The 18,795-nt window shown below is 41.5% G+C and overlaps 1 protein-coding gene across 5 annotated transcripts in view; it reads left to right on the plus strand.

Moving 5' to 3' along the window:
* Positions 1 to 18,795, plus strand: part of CNIH2 (cornichon family AMPA receptor auxiliary protein 2) — a 111,482-nt gene that overhangs the window by 64,476 nt on the left and 28,211 nt on the right. For 3 of the 5 annotated variants that reach the window (XM_075188752.1, XM_075188749.1, XM_075188750.1), the window contains exons 2-3: positions 17,737 to 17,805; positions 18,151 to 18,198. In XM_075188752.1, the coding sequence (XP_075044853.1) occupies positions 17,737 to 17,805; positions 18,151 to 18,198 (117 nt within the window). The remainder of the gene's footprint in view (positions 1 to 17,736; positions 17,806 to 18,150; positions 18,199 to 18,795) is intronic. The other 2 variants (XM_075188753.1, XM_075188751.1) reach the window with 1 other exon arrangement.

Genomic DNA, 18,795 nt, shown 5'->3' on the forward strand with positions numbered 1-18,795 from the left:
TCTTCTTTATGTCTACATGTATATTAAATTATAACAATATATTTTCCAGCTCTCAAAATATAGGATAAGTGATAACTGTCAATGTACCAGACAGAGAAATAGCAACAATAACAATGTGAATCCTTGTTTGGTTACTCTTTATTTCACTCCTGAGTTTGTGAATAATGGTATTGTTAACAGTAGGTCACTACAATACACTATAATACCATTATATAATATATTATAATATAATCTTATTGAATTATATAAAAACCATCAGCTCTAAATTGCACATTAGATAAACCTCCTTCAACATTCATCAGGCAGGATAATTGGTTAGACAATAAATTCTGGTGGGAGATAAGCAATTATGTTTTTCATTACTTTGAACTCATTCAGTGGTTCTAGTCCTCAGCAAATTTGGGGCCTGATCCGTTAAGGAAAGCAAAGAAAAAAAGAAGTAAATTTGCACCTGGGCAAAACCATGTTGCATTGGAGGGGGAGGAAAATGTCAAATGTGCGGACAGATTTATAGCTGGGGTAGGACATGTCATAGATCATATTTCAGTTCAAAAATAAAGCTATCAAATATTTGTGTGCTACATGAAAAAGCAACCAGTATTTTCCTTACTTTAAAAATCATAAAGTAATTTGCACCCCTTGCATTGTAACATGGTTTGTCCAGAAAATTTGCTCCATTTGTTTGCTTTGCTTTCCTTAAAGAATCAGGTTCTTGATGTACAAGTGCAGGATGAGTCCCACTCATTCTTAGCACTGAAGGGGTTGAAATTCTAACCACTGGCCATGTATAGATATAGATCGGAACATACAATGCAATTTCTCTGCAAGCACATTGTTCTGCGAGCACTTGCTGACTTTGTATAATGATAATGTTGCGTTGATTCATAGGATGGCAAAACAAAACCCCCAGTCAGGCAGTTGGCAAATTAAATTTGCAGGCGAGAAAAATATTGTTTCCTGACTCCAATAGTTGAAATCAAGTTATTTCACCAACATTATGGAGTATATTTACTATGCAACATCACATGTAATTTAAACTTTCCATAACCCTCTGAAGTTCTGCACTGTCCTTTATGTAGTAATGTAGCCAGAAATGTACCTCTTATTTAGGGCCGGATTAACAATGGGCATTATGGGGCTGCAGCCCCAGGTCTCTCCACAGAAATACTCTAGGCCCAGGCCAGCCAGGAGAATTTTTTTTTTTTTACATTTTCTTTTATTGTGTGAGGACATCTTGTGCAGGGAGGGGGAGGGGGGATTGGGGCTGTAAGAGCGGTGGCCATTAGGCCCGCCCCTGGATGATACAGGCATCGAAGACATTGGTGGGGTAGTGGCCAACTGCATTGGCTGCACTGGTTGCTTTGAAATATCTGTTCCTACAATATCGGTTGTGTGAAATACCAGAAGTATATTATTGCTGCAAATGTGAGCTGGAGGAGTAGAAGTGATTACACAACCTTTACATGCAACAGGTATGCTCTTTTGTGCTGGAAGATAGCAGGAGATAAATAAAGTTGTTTCTGTTTGAACTGAGATGGCCTGACGCCCAATATTTCAGTGGCACTGCACCACACCACTGTACTAGAGTCTGCCGACATGTGACTGTGTTAAATAAACACCCGTGTATTGAGGAGGGGGGCTCTGGTATTGTTTGCCCATACCCACAAGCTAGCCAGGCAGAAAGTATTGACTGTAGCTGCAATATGGGCTCCAGAGTGACCCTTCGCAGGGTGATGATTGGGGTGGAGATGCAGACCCGAGTGCCAGGGGACAGTCTCATCGTTGGAGAGCAACAGGCAACCAAGCATGAGCCTGCCTGTTGCTGAGTGGGGTGGGGGCTGTGTCTACAGAGACTGTGTGTGACTCATACTGTGTGATTCGTGCTATACCAACTTCCACCCAGATGTAAACAAAACAACAGGTAGAAACAATTTATTTTATAAGGGAAATGTGACAACAGAGGACATATGACAACAGGCCCAACAGGGCATATGTGACAACAGGCACAACAGGGTATATGTGACAATAGGGTATATGTGATAATACTGGATATGTGACAACAGGCCCAACAGGGGATATGAGACAATAGAGGATATGTCATATATGTGACAACAGGGGATATATAACAACAGGCCCAACAATAGATATGTGACAACAGAGGATATGTGACAACATGGGTTATGTGACAACAGGCTCTACAGGGGATATGTGACAACAGTGGATATTTGACAAAAGGCTCTACAGGGGATATGTGACAACAGGGGATATGTGACAACAGGCCCAACAAGGGATATGGGAAAATATAATATGCACGTGTGAGTGGCCTATGTGTATTGGCATAGGGATCAGTTCCATTTCTTACAACAAAATTACCAACCTTTTTCAATGTAGATTATACCCTGGTGTCATTGACAGTTAACTGTGTTTGACTGTTTGTATTTTGAAGTCTGCTCAGATGTATGAACACTTAAATAAAGAATAGTTATATATAACAAATCTTATACGTTCCCCTTTGGCCATTTGAAGTGTCAGGAGGTATGAAAATAACCAACAGCTGATAATCACATTCTCACACATTAACTACACAGTTTGTATCAATGAAAATTAAGGGTGTGCACCGGCCACTTTTGGTGTTTTGGGTTTTGGGTTCTGATTAGCTTGAGGTTTTGGGTTCTGATTTGTTTTGCCAAAACACCTGACGAAAGGTTTTGGTTCTGATTTCGGGTTTTGGGTTCTGATTTTTTTTTTTAAAAAAGCATAAAAAGCGCTAAAATCCAGTTTTTTGTTTTTTTTACACTCCTACGCTATTATTACCCTCAATAACATTCAATAACAATCATTTGCACTACTTTCCAGTCTATTCTGAACACCTCACACCTCACAAGATTCTTTTTAGTCCAAAACGTTGCACCACGGTAGCTTTCTGGACTGCGTAGTGGAGTGGCCCCGGTACCCAATTTGGTATCGGGGCCACAATACCTCCTCCAACTTGTCTCAATTCAGTTACTATTTATTTGAACTACATAAAGAAAGAACGTAGTAATAACAATCGCAGTTACTCTTTTTTGGAACTACAGAAAGAAAGAACGTAGTAATAAAACTGGCAGTTCCTCTTTTTTGTAACTACAAAAACAAAGAACGTAGTAATATAAATGGAAGTTACTATTTTTTGAAACTACTGAAATAAAGAAAGTATTAATAGAATCGGCAGTTACTCCTTTTTTGAACTACATAAAGAAAGAACGTAGTAAATGTAATATAGATTGCAGTACCTATTCTCTTGCACTGCTTAAAAATTGAACGTATTAAATGTAATATAGATTGCAGTACCTATTCTCTGGAACTGCTTAAAGAATGAACGTAGTAAATGTAATATAGATTGCAGTACCTATTCTCTTGCACTGCTTAAAAATTGAACGTATTAAATGTAATATAGATTGCAGTACCTATTCTCTGGAACTGCTTAAAGAATGAACGTAGTAAATGTAATATAGATTGCAGTACCTATTCTCTTGCACTGCTGAAAAATTGAACGTATTAAATGTAATATAGATTGCAGTACCTATTCTTTGGAACTGCTTAAAGAATGACCGTAGTAATAGAACTGGCAGTTCCTATTTTTTGGAACTGCAGAAATAATGAACGTAGTAATAGAAATGGCAGGTCCTCTATTTTGGGACTGCAAAAATATATTGCTCTATAATATTTTTTATACTTTTTCAATTTTTTTTTTTTTTTTTTTTTGAAGATTTTTTTTTTTTTTTTTTTTTTAAAAGATTTTTGGCTAATTAACAAATTGATATGGACTTATCAGACACAAATACAGGACAAAAGCACCACTGGACTCAGCAGGACAGACACTGGCCAAAGCACCACTGGAATCAGCAGGACAGAGCACTGGGAAAAGTACTACTGCACTCAGCAGGACAAAGCACCACTAGACTAAATAAATCAGCAGGACAGAGCACTGGACAAACTACTAATTCACTCAGCAGGACAAAGCACCACTTTTGTAAAGTTATAAGCAGGACAGAGCACTGGGAAAAGTACTACTGCACTCAGGAGGACAAAGCACCACTAGACTAAATAAATCAGCAGGACAGAGCACTGGACAAACTACTAATTCACTCAGCAGGACAAAGCACCACTTTTGTAAAGTTATCAGCAGGACAGAGCACTGGGAAAAGTACTACTGCACTCAGCAGGACAAAGCACCACTAGACTAAATAAATCAGCAGGACAGAGCACTGGACAAACTACTAATTCACTCAGCAGGACAAAGCACCACTTTTGTAAAGTTATCAGCAGGACAGAGCACATCAACCTCCCTCTTCAGTAACCACAGGGAGAATGAAGATGGTGGCCGCGAGCGGGGCATTTATGAGATCCGAGTCTCGCGGCCGGAAGTTCCCGAACAGTGCTCGGATCGCGTCGGATCCGCACTGTTCGGGTGGGCTCGGATTTGCGAAATCCGAGCCCGCTCATCTCTAATAAAAATCATAATTTGCTCTCTGTATTGGGTGGAGGTGACAAGGGTGCTGTGTATTGTATGGTGATCACTAGGGGGCTATGTATTTTCTTGTGGGCACAAGGGTGCTGTGTATTGTGTAACGGTCACAAGGGTGCTGTGTATTGTGTTGTGGTAACATGGGTGCTGTATGGTCTTCTGCTGATGTAGCACATCCACTTCAAGGTTGGATGTGCTCTGCTTTCAGAGATGCTCTTCTGCATACCACCCATGGTTAATTGAGTTGCTGTCGCTTTCCTGTCAGCAGGATCCAGGCTGGCTTTTCTCTTCTGACATCTCTCATTAACAAGGCATTTCCACCCACAGAACTGCCGCTTCCTGGATGTTTTTGTTTTTGGTTTTGAGCACTGCTCTCTGTAAACTCCAGAGACTTTTGCGTGTAAAAATCCCAAGAGATCAGCAGTTTCTGAGGTACTGAAACAACCCGTATGGTACCAATGATCATTCCACAGTAAAAGTCACTTAGCTCCCATTTCTTCTCTATTCTGGTGTTTGGTCTGAACAACAATTGAAAATAACATACATTTACCTCTCAACTGTCCCAATTCCATCAGGACAGTCCTGATTTTTGGGGACTATCCTCATCAGCCAGAAGCTTGTCCCGGTAATAGTTTTTCCGCGCTCGAATACCCCCCAAAGAGTGCTATATAGTTCAATCACAGACAAAGTAGCAAAGTTTCCTCTCACTGAGACTCACCAGCCTCAGTCCCCAGGCATAGAGAGAGACTGTGCTGAGAAGCAGCTTTTTACCTGCACTGCTAAGGTGCACATCCTAATTAGCAGCAGGTTAGCAGGTCACCTGAGAGACCCGGCTGCACGCCAAATGGATGGAATCCACCCTTTACCTTCCATCCATAAACCCCAGGACCAATTTCCGGCTGTTCCACGAGCCTACAGTCTTGCAGCAGCTCACAGCTATTACAAACACACACATTTTCCTGGGGTTTTAAAAGCAGTATGGTAGCAATATAGGCACAACATACCTGTTATAATACACTTCACACTTGATTCTGTCAATAGATCTATCTATCTACCTATCTATATATCTGTATATACAGTCATGGCCAAAAGTTTTGAGAGTGACACAAGCATTGGTTCTCACAAGTTTCATAGTTTGCTGCTTCAGTGTTTTTAGACCATTTTGTCAGATGTTGCTATGGTATACTGAAGCAAAATGACAAGCATTTCATAAGTGTCAAAGGCTTTTATTGACAATTGCATTAAATTATTTAATTGCATTGAATCAATATTTGCAGTCTTGACCCTTCTTTTTGAAGACCTCTGTAATTCACCCTGGCATGCTGTCAATCAACTTCTGGGCCACATACTGACTGATGGCTGCCCATTTTTGCCTAATCAATGCTTGCAGTTTGTCAGAATTTTTGGGTTTTCGTTTGTCCACCCACCTCTTGAGGATTGACCACATGTTCTCAATGGGATTAATGTCTGGGGAGATTCCTGGTCATGGACCCAAAATTTCAATGCTTTGATCCCTGAGCCACTTAGTTATCACTTTTGCCTTATGGCAAGGTGCTCCGTCATGCTGGAAAAGGCATTGTTCGTCACCAAACAGGTTTTGGATGGTTGCGAGAAGTTGCTCTTGGAGGATATTTTGGTACCATTCTTTATTTATGGGTGTTTTCATCTTTCCTTCTCCTGACAAGTGTTTTTCCAGATGCCCCAAACAATCTGAAAGGGGATTCATCAGAGAAAATAACTTTACCCCACTCCTCAGCAGTCCAATCCCTGTACCTTTTGCAGAATATCAGTCTGTGTCTGATATTTTTCCTGTAGAAAAGTGGCTTCTTTGCTGGCCTTCTTGACACCAGGCCATCCTCGAAAACTCTATGCCTCATTCTGTGTGCAGATGCACTCACACCTGTCTGCTGCCATTTCTGAGCAAGCTCTGCAATGGTGGTGTCCCGATCCCTGAATCAACTTTAGGAGACGATCCTGTTGCTTGCTGGACTTTCTTGTGCAACCTGAAGTCTTCTTCACAACTATTGAACCTGTCTCCTTGAAATTCTTGACGATCCGATAAATGGTTGATTTAGGTGCAATCATACTAGCAGCAATATCCTTGACTGTGAAGCCCTTTTGATGCAAAGCAATGATGACTGAATGTATTTCCTTGCACATAATCATGGTTAACAGAGGAAGAATAATGATTTCAAGCACCACCCTACTTTTAAAGCTTCCAGTCTGTTATTCTAACTCAATCAGCATGACAGAGTGATCTCTAGCCTTGTGCTCGTCAACATTCTCACCTGTGTTAACACATATATGAGTCTGTAGTTTTTAAAACAAAGGCTATTCTGTAACAGTCACCACTATCAGTTGGCATTTACACCTGCCGTTGAGCTGGTGCAATTGATAAGGCTAAAAAACTTGAACTTTAGAGAAACCCAGGACTTCCATCGTCCGCTTCTGTGATGGCACATCCTCAGCACTCTCTTACTATACATTACCTACATTCATCCACCCCTTCCCTCCCTCATTGCACCATTCAAGTCGTAGGCTGTTGTGTCATTTGCATGTCAGAACACCGCTACTGTACATTGGATACATCCTTCCGCCTTTATCACCCCCCCCCCTCGTTACGCTCTTCAAGCCGAAGACAATTGTACATGTCATTTGCGTTTGGACATGAACTTCATGCAATTGCATTCATTGGTGTAATGTCCATTTCTGAGGATGCACAGAGCTGTTTTGCGCAAGATAGGGCATGCAAAGGGACTTACATCCAAAGATTAATCAGGCTTTATATATTTCACATATAGGTAAATCCTGATTCCCCTAGACATTCCCTATTCCCCCTAGACATGCTACACCGTTCTACATTCACTGCCCAGTGCCCATTTTCAATCTAGCCAAGACTCATTTGTAATACTTATCCAACATCTTTGATTCTTGTTAATCTAATTTGCTGTGAAACCTAGAATTTACATTGCTTTAGAAATCAAAGCAGAATGATTTTTCTTAGTTAAACACCCATCACCATTTATGGTAAACTTCCACACAAAGTTTACAAGAGAAAAAACCCCTTTATAACTAGAGATGCTCAGGTTAGGTTCTCCGAGAACCGAACACACCCGAACTCAGCAGATCGTGCACCCTCAGAATTGAAAATGAGGCAAAACATCATTGTTATGTTGTCGGATCTCGCAAGTTTTGGATTCTATAAGTACCGCCCTCCACGGAGATCCAGCGCCATTTCACATAGGGACACGGGAGGGGTAGCACAGTTCTTGGCAGTCTCAAGTGCAGTTGGGCAGCGTCATAGGTAGAAAAGAAAGAGGAGGGGTAGTAGTGTTCTTCAAAGTCTCCAGTTACATTCAGAGGAGCTCCATTGATAATTGTCATTGCTGAAATAGCAATAATAGGGCGGACAGTCTTGGTCTAAATCTGCAGTCACATTGTACTGTGTTATCAAAATGGATTCACAGCAGTACACAGAAGAACAAAGCTTTATTGAGACAGACACAAATATAGGGAAGGGTGCATAAATTAAGGCAAGACATTCAACAAAACTTCAAACAGTGATGGGAGAATTGGTTGGAGGGGGTAAGGGAGGGGGAGACACAAGCCCAAGGTTTTATTGCATAAACAGACACATAGAGGGAGAAGGAGAAATTAATAATCTTCCTCCTACTCAGGACTGTCAATGGTGTTATAGTCTCTTAGCAGGCTGTGGATCAGCCTGCGACAGTCCTGGGTGGTCATCTTCTCCCTTTTCACAATGAGGCGATTCCAGGCAAGCCAAATAGCGTCCTTAAAGCAGTTCATAAGGCGCCAGGCCTCCTGGATTGCCCCAATGATGTGGGTCTCTGGAAATAATCCATGAAATACTGAATGTTATGAAAGGCAAGTTCTGGGCACACTGTCCTTAAGTTCATGTTCCAAGGCATCCAACAGTGCCTGTGCAGTGGGGCAGTCCCAAAAAATATGCTGTGCTGTTTCCCTTCTGGTGATGCAAAAATGGCAGTGGACATATTGGCACAGGTTCCGGGAGTGCATGAATGTCCTGAGAGGAAGACCCCCCTGGATAGCCATCCATGCAATGTCTTTGTATCTATTAGTCAGCCTCTTAGAGGCCACATTCTCCCACACGTGTTTTGTTGTTGCAGCAGGGAGCCCTGGAGCAGACTCCATATAGTCTTTAGTTCTGATGAGCTTGTGAACAGTTTTTGGCTTCCACAAGTCTGGTTTAAGTCCCTCCAGATGGTGCTCCCTCACAAATTGTCCAACATCCAGGTATAACCAAGGTGTAGTCCAGATGTAAGGGAAGGGGCTGTCCCAATTGTCCCAACCAAGGGTCCTCCAAAGAGACAGGAGGAAAAAGTGAGACATGGACTTCCCAGCAGAACAAATGTTTTTTTCAATAAGAGTTCTGTGGGTGCAGTTGCAGAGAAAGAAGGCTTGCAGCATGGTGGGGATATCCGGGATCCCTTTCCCACCTTTGAGGGGCTTCTTGTACATGACCGCCCGCTTCACTCTGTCCATGTATTAGCTGTAGAATTACCACAGTTATCCAAAGAACGAGTGGAGCAATCAAATGAACCATAACCGATTTCATGATTCATTCTCAGTTTCACTGTACCAGCCATGTGCTCAGGGTGACGGCGATCTCCTCGTCATCATCTTCCAAAGCTTAGTTTTCAGGGGCCAGCGACACACCCATTTGCTTTCTCAGGTCTCTTAGCTGTTCTTTAAACTTTAAAATGTATCATCCTGCCTCAGCGCCCCCTCTGTATTATTCTTCTGAAGCGCAGTGTATCTCTCGTGTACAAGCTCTTTTAAATCTGTGATCTCATTCGACGGGTCACATTTTAACTTAAGTACGGCCTCCTTAACTGCGTCTATATATTGGTTTAAATCTCTGTTCAATGCAGTGTATTCCAGCATGACAGATTCCATGCTGCCCACATGTTCCGTGTCACAGTGTGTCTGAAGCAGATCTATTGCCACTCCAGTTGTAATATCCATTCTTGTGTCTACATAGTTTTGACAGTTCTTCAGGGATGACAGGGTGGTATCCACAGAGGAGAAGGAGATTAAGATGCAGCACGATCAGACATGGTTTAATAATGTAGAATTCATTGACAGCACTGTTAGGCTTTAGGCAGCTAAGCTATTGTTAGTTTGTTTTGTGGGGGCCCAAGCAAACCAAGCACTTCAGCCACAAAAGTGGCACTGTTTGTCACTTGAGTGCTTAATTTGTTAAACTGTGCATGTCCTTTTCAATATCTTACATAAGGGTGTTTGGGAGGGCCCAAGGACAATTCCATCTTGCACCACTTTTCTTTTCTGCCACTGCTGTGCGGCAATGTTTCCTAGATATGCTATGAACTGCCATGTGCTTGTGCTATTGCTCTGCCGCTTACCATCCAGCCAGGTCGCTGCAGTCTTTGTCCGAAAGTGTATGAAAATAATATTGTGACCTGTGAGATGGTCAAAATTTACTGCAAATGACTTGAAATTAGTGTTATTGAGGTTAATAATAATGTAGGGAAAAAAAGAGAAAAATTATGTGATTTTAGCAAAATAATAGGGATAATAGAAAAAAATAGGGATCCAAAACCAAAACTAAAACACGCAAGGGCGGTTTTGTCAAAACCAAAACCAAAACACGAAGTTAATCTAGATCCAAAAATACAAAACAAAAACCAGAACACAGGGGTCAGTGAGCATCTCTATTTATAACAACAGGTGAATTATGGGTAATCTCTAAATAAAGAACTGTACCTGTTTTTGTGCAGCATCATTATGTCATGGCATTATGACAGACGATAGCCAAGGAAACATAAAATGTACAATTAAGGAAGACTATCTGCTTGCCTCATCCACTCTTCAAGGCTCTTATTCTTCTAATGAAATACAATATAGAAAAAAATAAAAACACATTGAGATTCAGTACTTGACATCAGTCTCTATATTACATATAGTAGTGCAATAAAAGGAGTATATATAAGAATATAAATGAATGTTGTTCATACAGACTCTGTCATTACTATTTAACTTGCCAGTGAAAATGCGTTTTGCTTTCAAAATAGGAAATAGAAGGCGGAGAAGAGTAGTGTGACTATAGTACAGCATTGGAGTCCGAAGACGTATGTAGCCGAACAGATTCATTCAGAAAATGTCACTGCTCAACTTCATGTTCCATAACCTGGAATTATTGATGGTGAGAAAAGTGTTCTGAATGGCTATAAGGTAGTGTGTTTGGATCCCACTCACAAAAGAACAGAAAATGTTCAAATTGTGCCATCTAACTACAAAGAGACATGAAACTACTCTAACTGCAATTTTGCTGTTACCCCCAAAAAATTTTCTGCTGCCCTGACACCACAACATAAGCATCATTCCTTTTATTAGGAGCTCTACTGCTACTCCACACCTCATGGAGTAGTAATGAACCTAGTACATACATGTAACCCTGTAGTTACCACTGACTTTGTGCTAGTCTTGCCCAGTTATTTCCTGTACAACCCCTAGAGGTATTGGTGTAAGTGGAGTCTGACTCAATTTCATAATCCTTTATAGTCTCTTCTTGGCAATGTGAAATACTGCCAAGTCAGAGATAACCATGGGCAGGAGATACCAACATGTCTAGCAAATGTTGGAGTCTGACCATTTGTACTTGACTGTGACAGATGACTCATAAAAGAAGGCATTCTGTCTACAGCAAGTGTGTCAGAGGCATCTGTCAATACCTGGATAATACTATTAGTTCAGTAATGCTGCAGTAGTGAAAATAGCAAAACAGAGGGAGCCTAATATGAAGTTATCAAAACTATCAGGGATGAACAGACAGAGCTGTCTCCATTGGATGCCACAACATGGGCAGGATCTGTAGCCACAGACACATCGACTTCAGTCTAAGAAAATGCTTGGTACTACAAGCCAGTGCTGGAAAGCCAACATTTCCACCAAAACCTGAGCCTGTTAAGCGCTTTTCTCTTTGGGTGTATATTACACCCTACACTTTTAGTGCAAATTATGAAAAATACAGTTTAATGCCTGCTAGGCCCTCCTTAAACAAGCTATCAATGGCCTAAAGGCATCTTAGTGTGTGAAGTGAATTCTACACTGTCAAGATGATGTCGTCATCATCTTCAGCATCATCCTCACCCTCATCAGTGTGTACATCATCATCACAGACTATTAATTCATCTCCACTGGAATCTGCCATTAGAGAAGTTTCAGTACGTAGATGTATTTGCCGGTAAAGGCCTTCCTCGTGGAAGATGTAGTTCATTTTGATGAACATCATCTTTTCCACATTTTAGGAAGTAACCTCCTACGTGGATCACTGACAAGGTTCCCGGCTGTGCTGAATACTCTTTCTGAGTACACACTGGAGGGTGGGCAGCTTAGGTATTGCAAATCAAGTCTGTACATGGGTTTCCAAATGGCTTGTTTTTCCTCCCAGTATGGAAAGGGACTGTCTGACATTTCCATATCAATTAACTCTTGAAAATAATCCTCCACCATCCTTTGCATGTTAAAAGTAGAATTGGAAGGAGTTATGGCCGAGGTCACACTTTTTTTTGTAAAATCTTTCAAACCAGCCCAGATGTCAAACTGTTGTGGTCTGCCACCTGCGTCATCCCTGCTTCTCTTTGGAAAGTGCAATTTTTTCCGAGCAGCAGCTGCCTGAGAAATTGAAGGAGGAGACGTCGTCAAGCCAAGGCCCAGTTCAGCAGACAACTTGCTGACCAATAGCTCCTTGCAACTGTTTTGATCTTGGTCATTTGGAAGCATAGAATCGATGTAGGTCTTAAACCTCGGATCAAGCACAGATGCCAAAACATAGTGATCCGACTTCAAGATTTTAATAACTCTTGGATCATTGCGAAGCGAATTAAGTACTTCATCTACAAGGCCAACATACTTAGTGGAATTGCTTTCTTTCATCTTCTCCTTCAGTTTGTCAAGCTGTTTTTCCAAAAGTCGAATTAAGGGAATGACTTGGCTCAAGCTTGCAGAGTCTGAACTCACTTCACATGTCACAACTTCAAATGGTTTCAGCACAGAAAGGATTCTCCACTGTGCAAGACTGAAATACATTTCCCCTCCTTTCCCAATGTCATGGCTTGTGCAATACGCTTGTATGGCTTTGCGCTGTTACTCCATCCTCTGAAGCATGTACAGGGTGGAATTCCACCTTGTTAATACCTCTTGCTTAAGTTGGTGACAGGGAAAATTAAATTGTTCTTGCAGCTTCTGCAATCTCCTACATGCTGTGGCAGAATACCGGAAATGTCCCGAAAATTTTCGGGCCACCGAAAGCATCTCCTGCACCACACGGTTATTTTTCAAGAAGCTCTGCACCACCAAGTTTATTGTGTGAGCAAAACAGGGAATGTGATGGAATTCACCAAGCTGTAATGCTTGCACAATATTGTTAGCATTATCAGAAATAACATATCCTGGGGAGTCCAAGTGGTATAAGCCATGTATCAAAGACATTGCTTAGTTTTCGTAAAAAAAATTATCAGCTGTATGCCTGTTAGTGAAGCCGGTGATACAAAAAGTAGCCTGCCTGTGAGAAATGTTACGTAGTGGTGTACATGCTGCTGCTGTTCCTACTTGTGAAGGAGAATGACCTACCCAGTGGGCTGTCACAGTCATATAATCTTTGGTTTGGCCACTTCCACTTGTCAACATATCTGTGGTTAAGTGTACAGTGGGTAGAATGGCATTTTTGAGCCCAATTAGTACATTTGTACGAACGTTTTGGTACAGTTGCGGAATAGCTTTTTGTGAAAAATGGTGTCGCGGTGGAATTTTGTAACGGGGACACAAACCATCAATAAACAGTGGAAAAACTAGCTGCGTTTATAGTGGATATTGGACGCAGATCTAACACTAGCATAGTCGCCATGGCGTCTGTGATCCGCTTTGCGACTGGGTAACTGCTGTCATATTGGCTCCGCAAGCAAAAGATTGTTTCACAGTTAATTGTTGTAAAGTACTAGTGCTCTTCTTCTTGGGCTTCTTATGGGAGGAAGATTCACCCCCAGCAGCAGCAGTGGGACTAACGCTCAAACATTCTTCAGAGGAATCAATTATAGTGCAGGAGTCATCGAGCCTTACCAAGTTGGATTCAGGGCTAACTCCGATCGCTACTGAGGATATTGATGAGGATGGTGTTGTGGGTGTAGATTGCAGGCATAGGGATGTAGGTGAGAGAAGGGTCCTAGCTGATGATGGAGTGCTTGTTGTTATTTTTTTGCCAAAACTTTCAGCTTTTCCCAACACCTTGCCATGAACTCTCGTAAAATAGTGTAACATGGATGAGGTTCCAAGACGGTTAAGGTCCCTTCTTCGACTGACTGTGGCTTTACATACACTACAAATGGCTAGACAACTGTTGTCAGGATTTGGGTAGAAATTATTCCACACATAAGAAGTGGCTTTTTTGGTCTTATGTCCAGGCATGACAATGGCCTTCTTCTTGTCACATGCCAGAACTGCTGCCACTGGTGCAGGACTAACACAAACAATCTCATCCACATCCTCATTAGCGCCCTCGTCGGCTACACAAATATCCCCCTCATCCTCTTCCAATTCCAAAGTGCCATCCTCAATCAGTGTATCACCAGCTACACTTGGGCTGTTTAGGCACACATCAGCAGAAATGCTAAAAGGGCCTTTCTTTATGGGTACACTATCAGAATGGTCACGATTACACATACCACTCGTGGATGGACTCTCCTTAGGGATTGGTGTCATTTCTGATTCTGAGCATACATTTTCCTCTAATGCCTTACTGTTTTCTTGCAGCTTGGCTTTCACACGTAACAGCAGTTGTGTACCTTTTGGACTCCGAATTACTTGGTCTTGCTTGGTCACGAGTGACCTTACAAGAAGAAGCCTCAGTAACATTTTTAGATCTCGCACTAATAGAGAAAGGCGAAGGCCTCATTCTTTCTTTGCCACTGCGTGTGTAGAATGGCATGTTGGCAAAAAATTTTTTTTCGGCAGTTAACTTTTCCTCTATTACAGCTCTTTTTCTCTTCAACACAGTAAAAGGTGTTTTTGCGTGTGATTTTTTCCCTGACTTCAAAAGACTTTGTACTTTTACCAGATGACGTACATGGAAGACTACCATCAGGACTGGTGGCAGCAGCTGTTTGCTGCGCCTACTCATATGTGTACTGCTGTGAATCCATTTTAATGAGACCCCAATGTCACATGGCGCTCATTCGGCTTCCACAACCGAAGACCGACACGCTCATCTGTTCCTCATTGATTCATACTTCAGCTGCTGGCATCCTGGCTTTGGTTATGCGCATGCATAGACTTTTGCCTTTGTGTCCTATGCATGTTTTCATTTGGCTATCAGTTTGGCTCCAAACTTGAAAAGGCACTTCCCCCTTCTCAGTGCCTGTTGATCAAGTTACCTGCCTGACTAGACTTCGTCTTGTCTTCTGAGCATTTATCTTGGATCCTCAGTGCCTCCTTGTCCTCGTTACCTTGCTGGTTGGACTGTTCACGGTGCACCTGTCTCCTCTGTGCTGCTATACTACGGGCTCAATCGCTCAAGCTGCACCTGCCTCCTAGTGGTGATCGCCCCCCCTACCAGGAGCTTGCTACCGACAGCTACACAATGTGCTGGTCCTATCAGCAGTGACAGTGTGCTGCCCGGCTGCTCTGATTGTGTTTTAAACACAATCAGAGCAGCGGGACAGCACACTGCCACTGCTGATTGGACCTGCACATACTGTGCAGCCGCCAGCAGCATTAGACATCAGAAAGGGGGCGGGGCCTAAATCGCCCCCCTAAAATCGCCCCGGTTAGGACAAATGTCTAGATCCCTGCTGCCTCCGTTACCTTGCTGGCTGGACTATTCACGCTGCACCTGTTTCAGCTGTACTGCTATACTACGGGCTAAACCGCTCAAGCTGCACTTGTCTCCGTTACTCTGCTGGCTGGACTGTTCATGCTGCACCTGTCCCCATTGTGTCACTATACTACGGGCTGTACTGCTCAAGCTGCACCTGTCTCCGTTATCCTGCTGGCTGAATTGTTCACCCTGCATCTGTCTTCATTCTGCCATTAGGCTAAGCAGCTTACTCTCCACCTGTCTCCATCGTGCCACTGGCCAAAGAGCTTACGCTCCATCTGCCTCCACTGTGTCTCTCTATAACATCTCACCCTATTCACTCCCCTAGGGTCTCGCCTGACACTCCTGGTAGGGGCCATGACCTTGCGGTGGTCACTGGTGAAAACCATCCGTCTGTTAGACTCCGTGCCTTGCTGGGAGTCGCACAAGTTGGGCAGACCTAAGAATCCAGTTTACCAAACCGTGACACCCAAACACTTTGTAGTGCAAATTCATAAATATATAGTGCTGCTATATTAGAATTTCAGCAGTCAGAAAATAGTTTTTTTAAAAGGGGGGAATATGACACCCCAAACAATTTGTAGTGCAAATTCAGAAATATACTATGCTGGTATAATACAATTTCAGCAGTCAGAAAATAGTTTTTTTAGAAGGGGGGAATATGATACCCCAAACACTTTGTAGTGCAAATTCAGATGTATACTGTGCTGCTATATTACTATTTCAGCAGTCAGAAAATACAGTTTTTTTTGAAGGGGGGAATATAACACCCCAAACACTTGGAAGTGTAAATTTGGAAAAATGCCTCCTCTATACTGCTCTATTCCTGTTCTATTCTTGCTCTATTCCTGCGACCTAACCCTTCTCTGTTCCTTTCTCAAATGGCGCCAGATCGCCGTGGAGATGGCTATTTTTTCATTCTAAAACTCGCGAGATCCGACAACGTCACAATGATGTTTTGCATAGTTTTGGAATCTGGATAGGCGCGAGAGTACCGAGCCGACTCGGTACTCGGATTGCCGAAGTTCGGGTGGGTTCGGTTCTCGGGGAACGGAGCCCGCCCATCTCTACATATAACACTAATAAAAATCAACATCACTCTTAGTTTGTCTCCAGCTTTCAATTTTCTAGATCTGTATGTTCATAGTGGTGCGTAAAAAATATTTTTGGGAAAGAGTGGTTGTGAGTAAATGAAAGATTGATAATAAAATATTGATAAGTACCGTACATATAAAACAACAATTAATAAATAAACATTTTATGAAAAATGACAGTAAGGAAACAAGAAAATATATATAGTAATTAATTAGAAGAATAAAAAGATGATCTAGTAGTAAGAAAGATGTAAGTAGACATTATAAAAGTAAATGAGAATATAGAATGGTAATAGTGTGAAAGGTTCATGAAGTCAATGTATGTAATTAATTTGCATTGGTGTAGTGGGATATAATCTTACAGTGAAGGCAAGCTACAAGTCTTTATACAAATAAGTGTTAATTATGGCTAGTGCCGGCAACTGAATGTCAGGGATTACTATCATATGTATGCAAATTATGAAATGCAGTGATATAGCTGGTGAAATGAATGACTGTTATGAATGGTACTTCACATGTAATACTAGTCCTTCTGGGGGCTCTACTAAACCGGACACTTGCCTCCCTATCATTCATGTTACTCACTTGCCTTTGTCCTCCCCATTATTTCTACCTCCTTGGGGTATATTTACTGAACTGCAGGTTTGAAAAAGTAGAGATGTTGCCTATAGCAACCAATCAGATTCTAGCTGTCATTTTGTAGAATGTACTAAATAAATGATAACTAGAATCCGATTGGTTGCTATAGGCAACATTTCCACTTTTTCAAACCCGCAGTTTAGTATATATACCCCCTTGTCTCTTGTCTGTCCCCATCTCACCCGAGTCCATGTATATTTGATCCAACTGGCTCCCAAGGGCCATGGGAATGGTAGCAGTTGCTACTGCTGCTACATCTGTTGCTTAATCACTGCAAGAAAGGGAAATTGAAGAAAGGATACTAAAGAAGGGAATAAAAGCAAATGTGTGTGTCAGTACATTGCAATTAATTATTAGGGGTAAAAAAGTATTGTTGGTGGTGAGATAGGAGGGACTGGACCCTAGAAAGAGGATTATATGCACGATCAATATATTGAATTATCCCAAAAATTTAAAACTAAGGTCTTAAAATTATTAGTGGATTCTATATATATGTTGCAATAAATTTCTGTATAAATTACCTTTCCCAACTAAGCTTGCACAGTACAATCCCCTTTGTCAGCAGTTTCTTTTTCATATGCACCTGCTGTGCACTGTTTGCTAATATGTCGGTTTCTCTGCAGATTATTGCCTTTGATGAACTTCGAACAGACTTTAAGAACCCTATTGAACAAGGAAATCCATCCAGAGCGGTAAGTGTTTCTTATTTCCTGGGATGTCTCATTTTCTTGCTTTTGCATTGCCAAACATCTCAGTGACTTGGGATAGAGCAGGGGCCCTGGTAGAGTGTCATGGATGATCACTAACCTCTTTATATCTCTCTGCATGTTTCGTCCAATGTTTTTCCCTACCCCATCATAATATACCACCCTCTATTTACCACTCACTGTTCTTTTGAGCTTTGACTTTATTCCTCATTTACTTTTTCTGTCTCCCCCTTGCTATCTTGCTTGCTCCCTGTCATAACTCTTCCACTTTTGTCAACTTTCCCCTCTCTATTCCACTATCTTGCTTTCTTCCTTTCACCTTTTCTACAGAGAGAGAGGGTTAAGAACGTGGAACGGATTTGCTGCTTGCTAAGAAAGGTCAGCAATGCATCCTGTGTATTAATGTACTGTATATACGTTGTTATATGTCACATTTTAAGATTTATTTTGTCGTGGTGTTTTGCAGGGTGCATTGTTCTTTTTTGCTTTCACTGTTTACTTTTCAGTATTCTGTATATTATATTGTTTGTCTTGCATTATTAAAGTCACCATATATTCATTTAATGAAAACAAAACATTATAACTTGAATACCAGAGATGTATATTAAATTCCATATGGGCCCCCTGTATTTCTTTTGGTTGTATGTGCTGTACATTGTTTTGTGGCTGCTTGTTTGGCTTTAAATCATAGTACATGTTATTTAGTTTGTGCTCTGTACTCAGTTTTGATTGATAATATATTGTCTTGGTATTTACACTTGATTATTATGTACTTAATAGTGTTGGTCCAGACTATTCTTATGCATAAGAAATATAAAGAATATATTGATGTAATACAGTGCTCCCTTTTAACTCAACCCCTTTATAAAACCACCCTCACTTACCACCAGGCATACTAGGCACAAATGTGCATTAAAATGTACTAATTGCATTATATCTCACCCTTTTAACAATGCCATCCTTTCTTGCAGACTT

Source organism: Mixophyes fleayi, chromosome 10 (assembly GCF_038048845.1).
Source record: "Mixophyes fleayi isolate aMixFle1 chromosome 10, aMixFle1.hap1, whole genome shotgun sequence".
NCBI lineage: Eukaryota > Metazoa > Chordata > Amphibia > Anura > Limnodynastidae > Mixophyes > Mixophyes fleayi.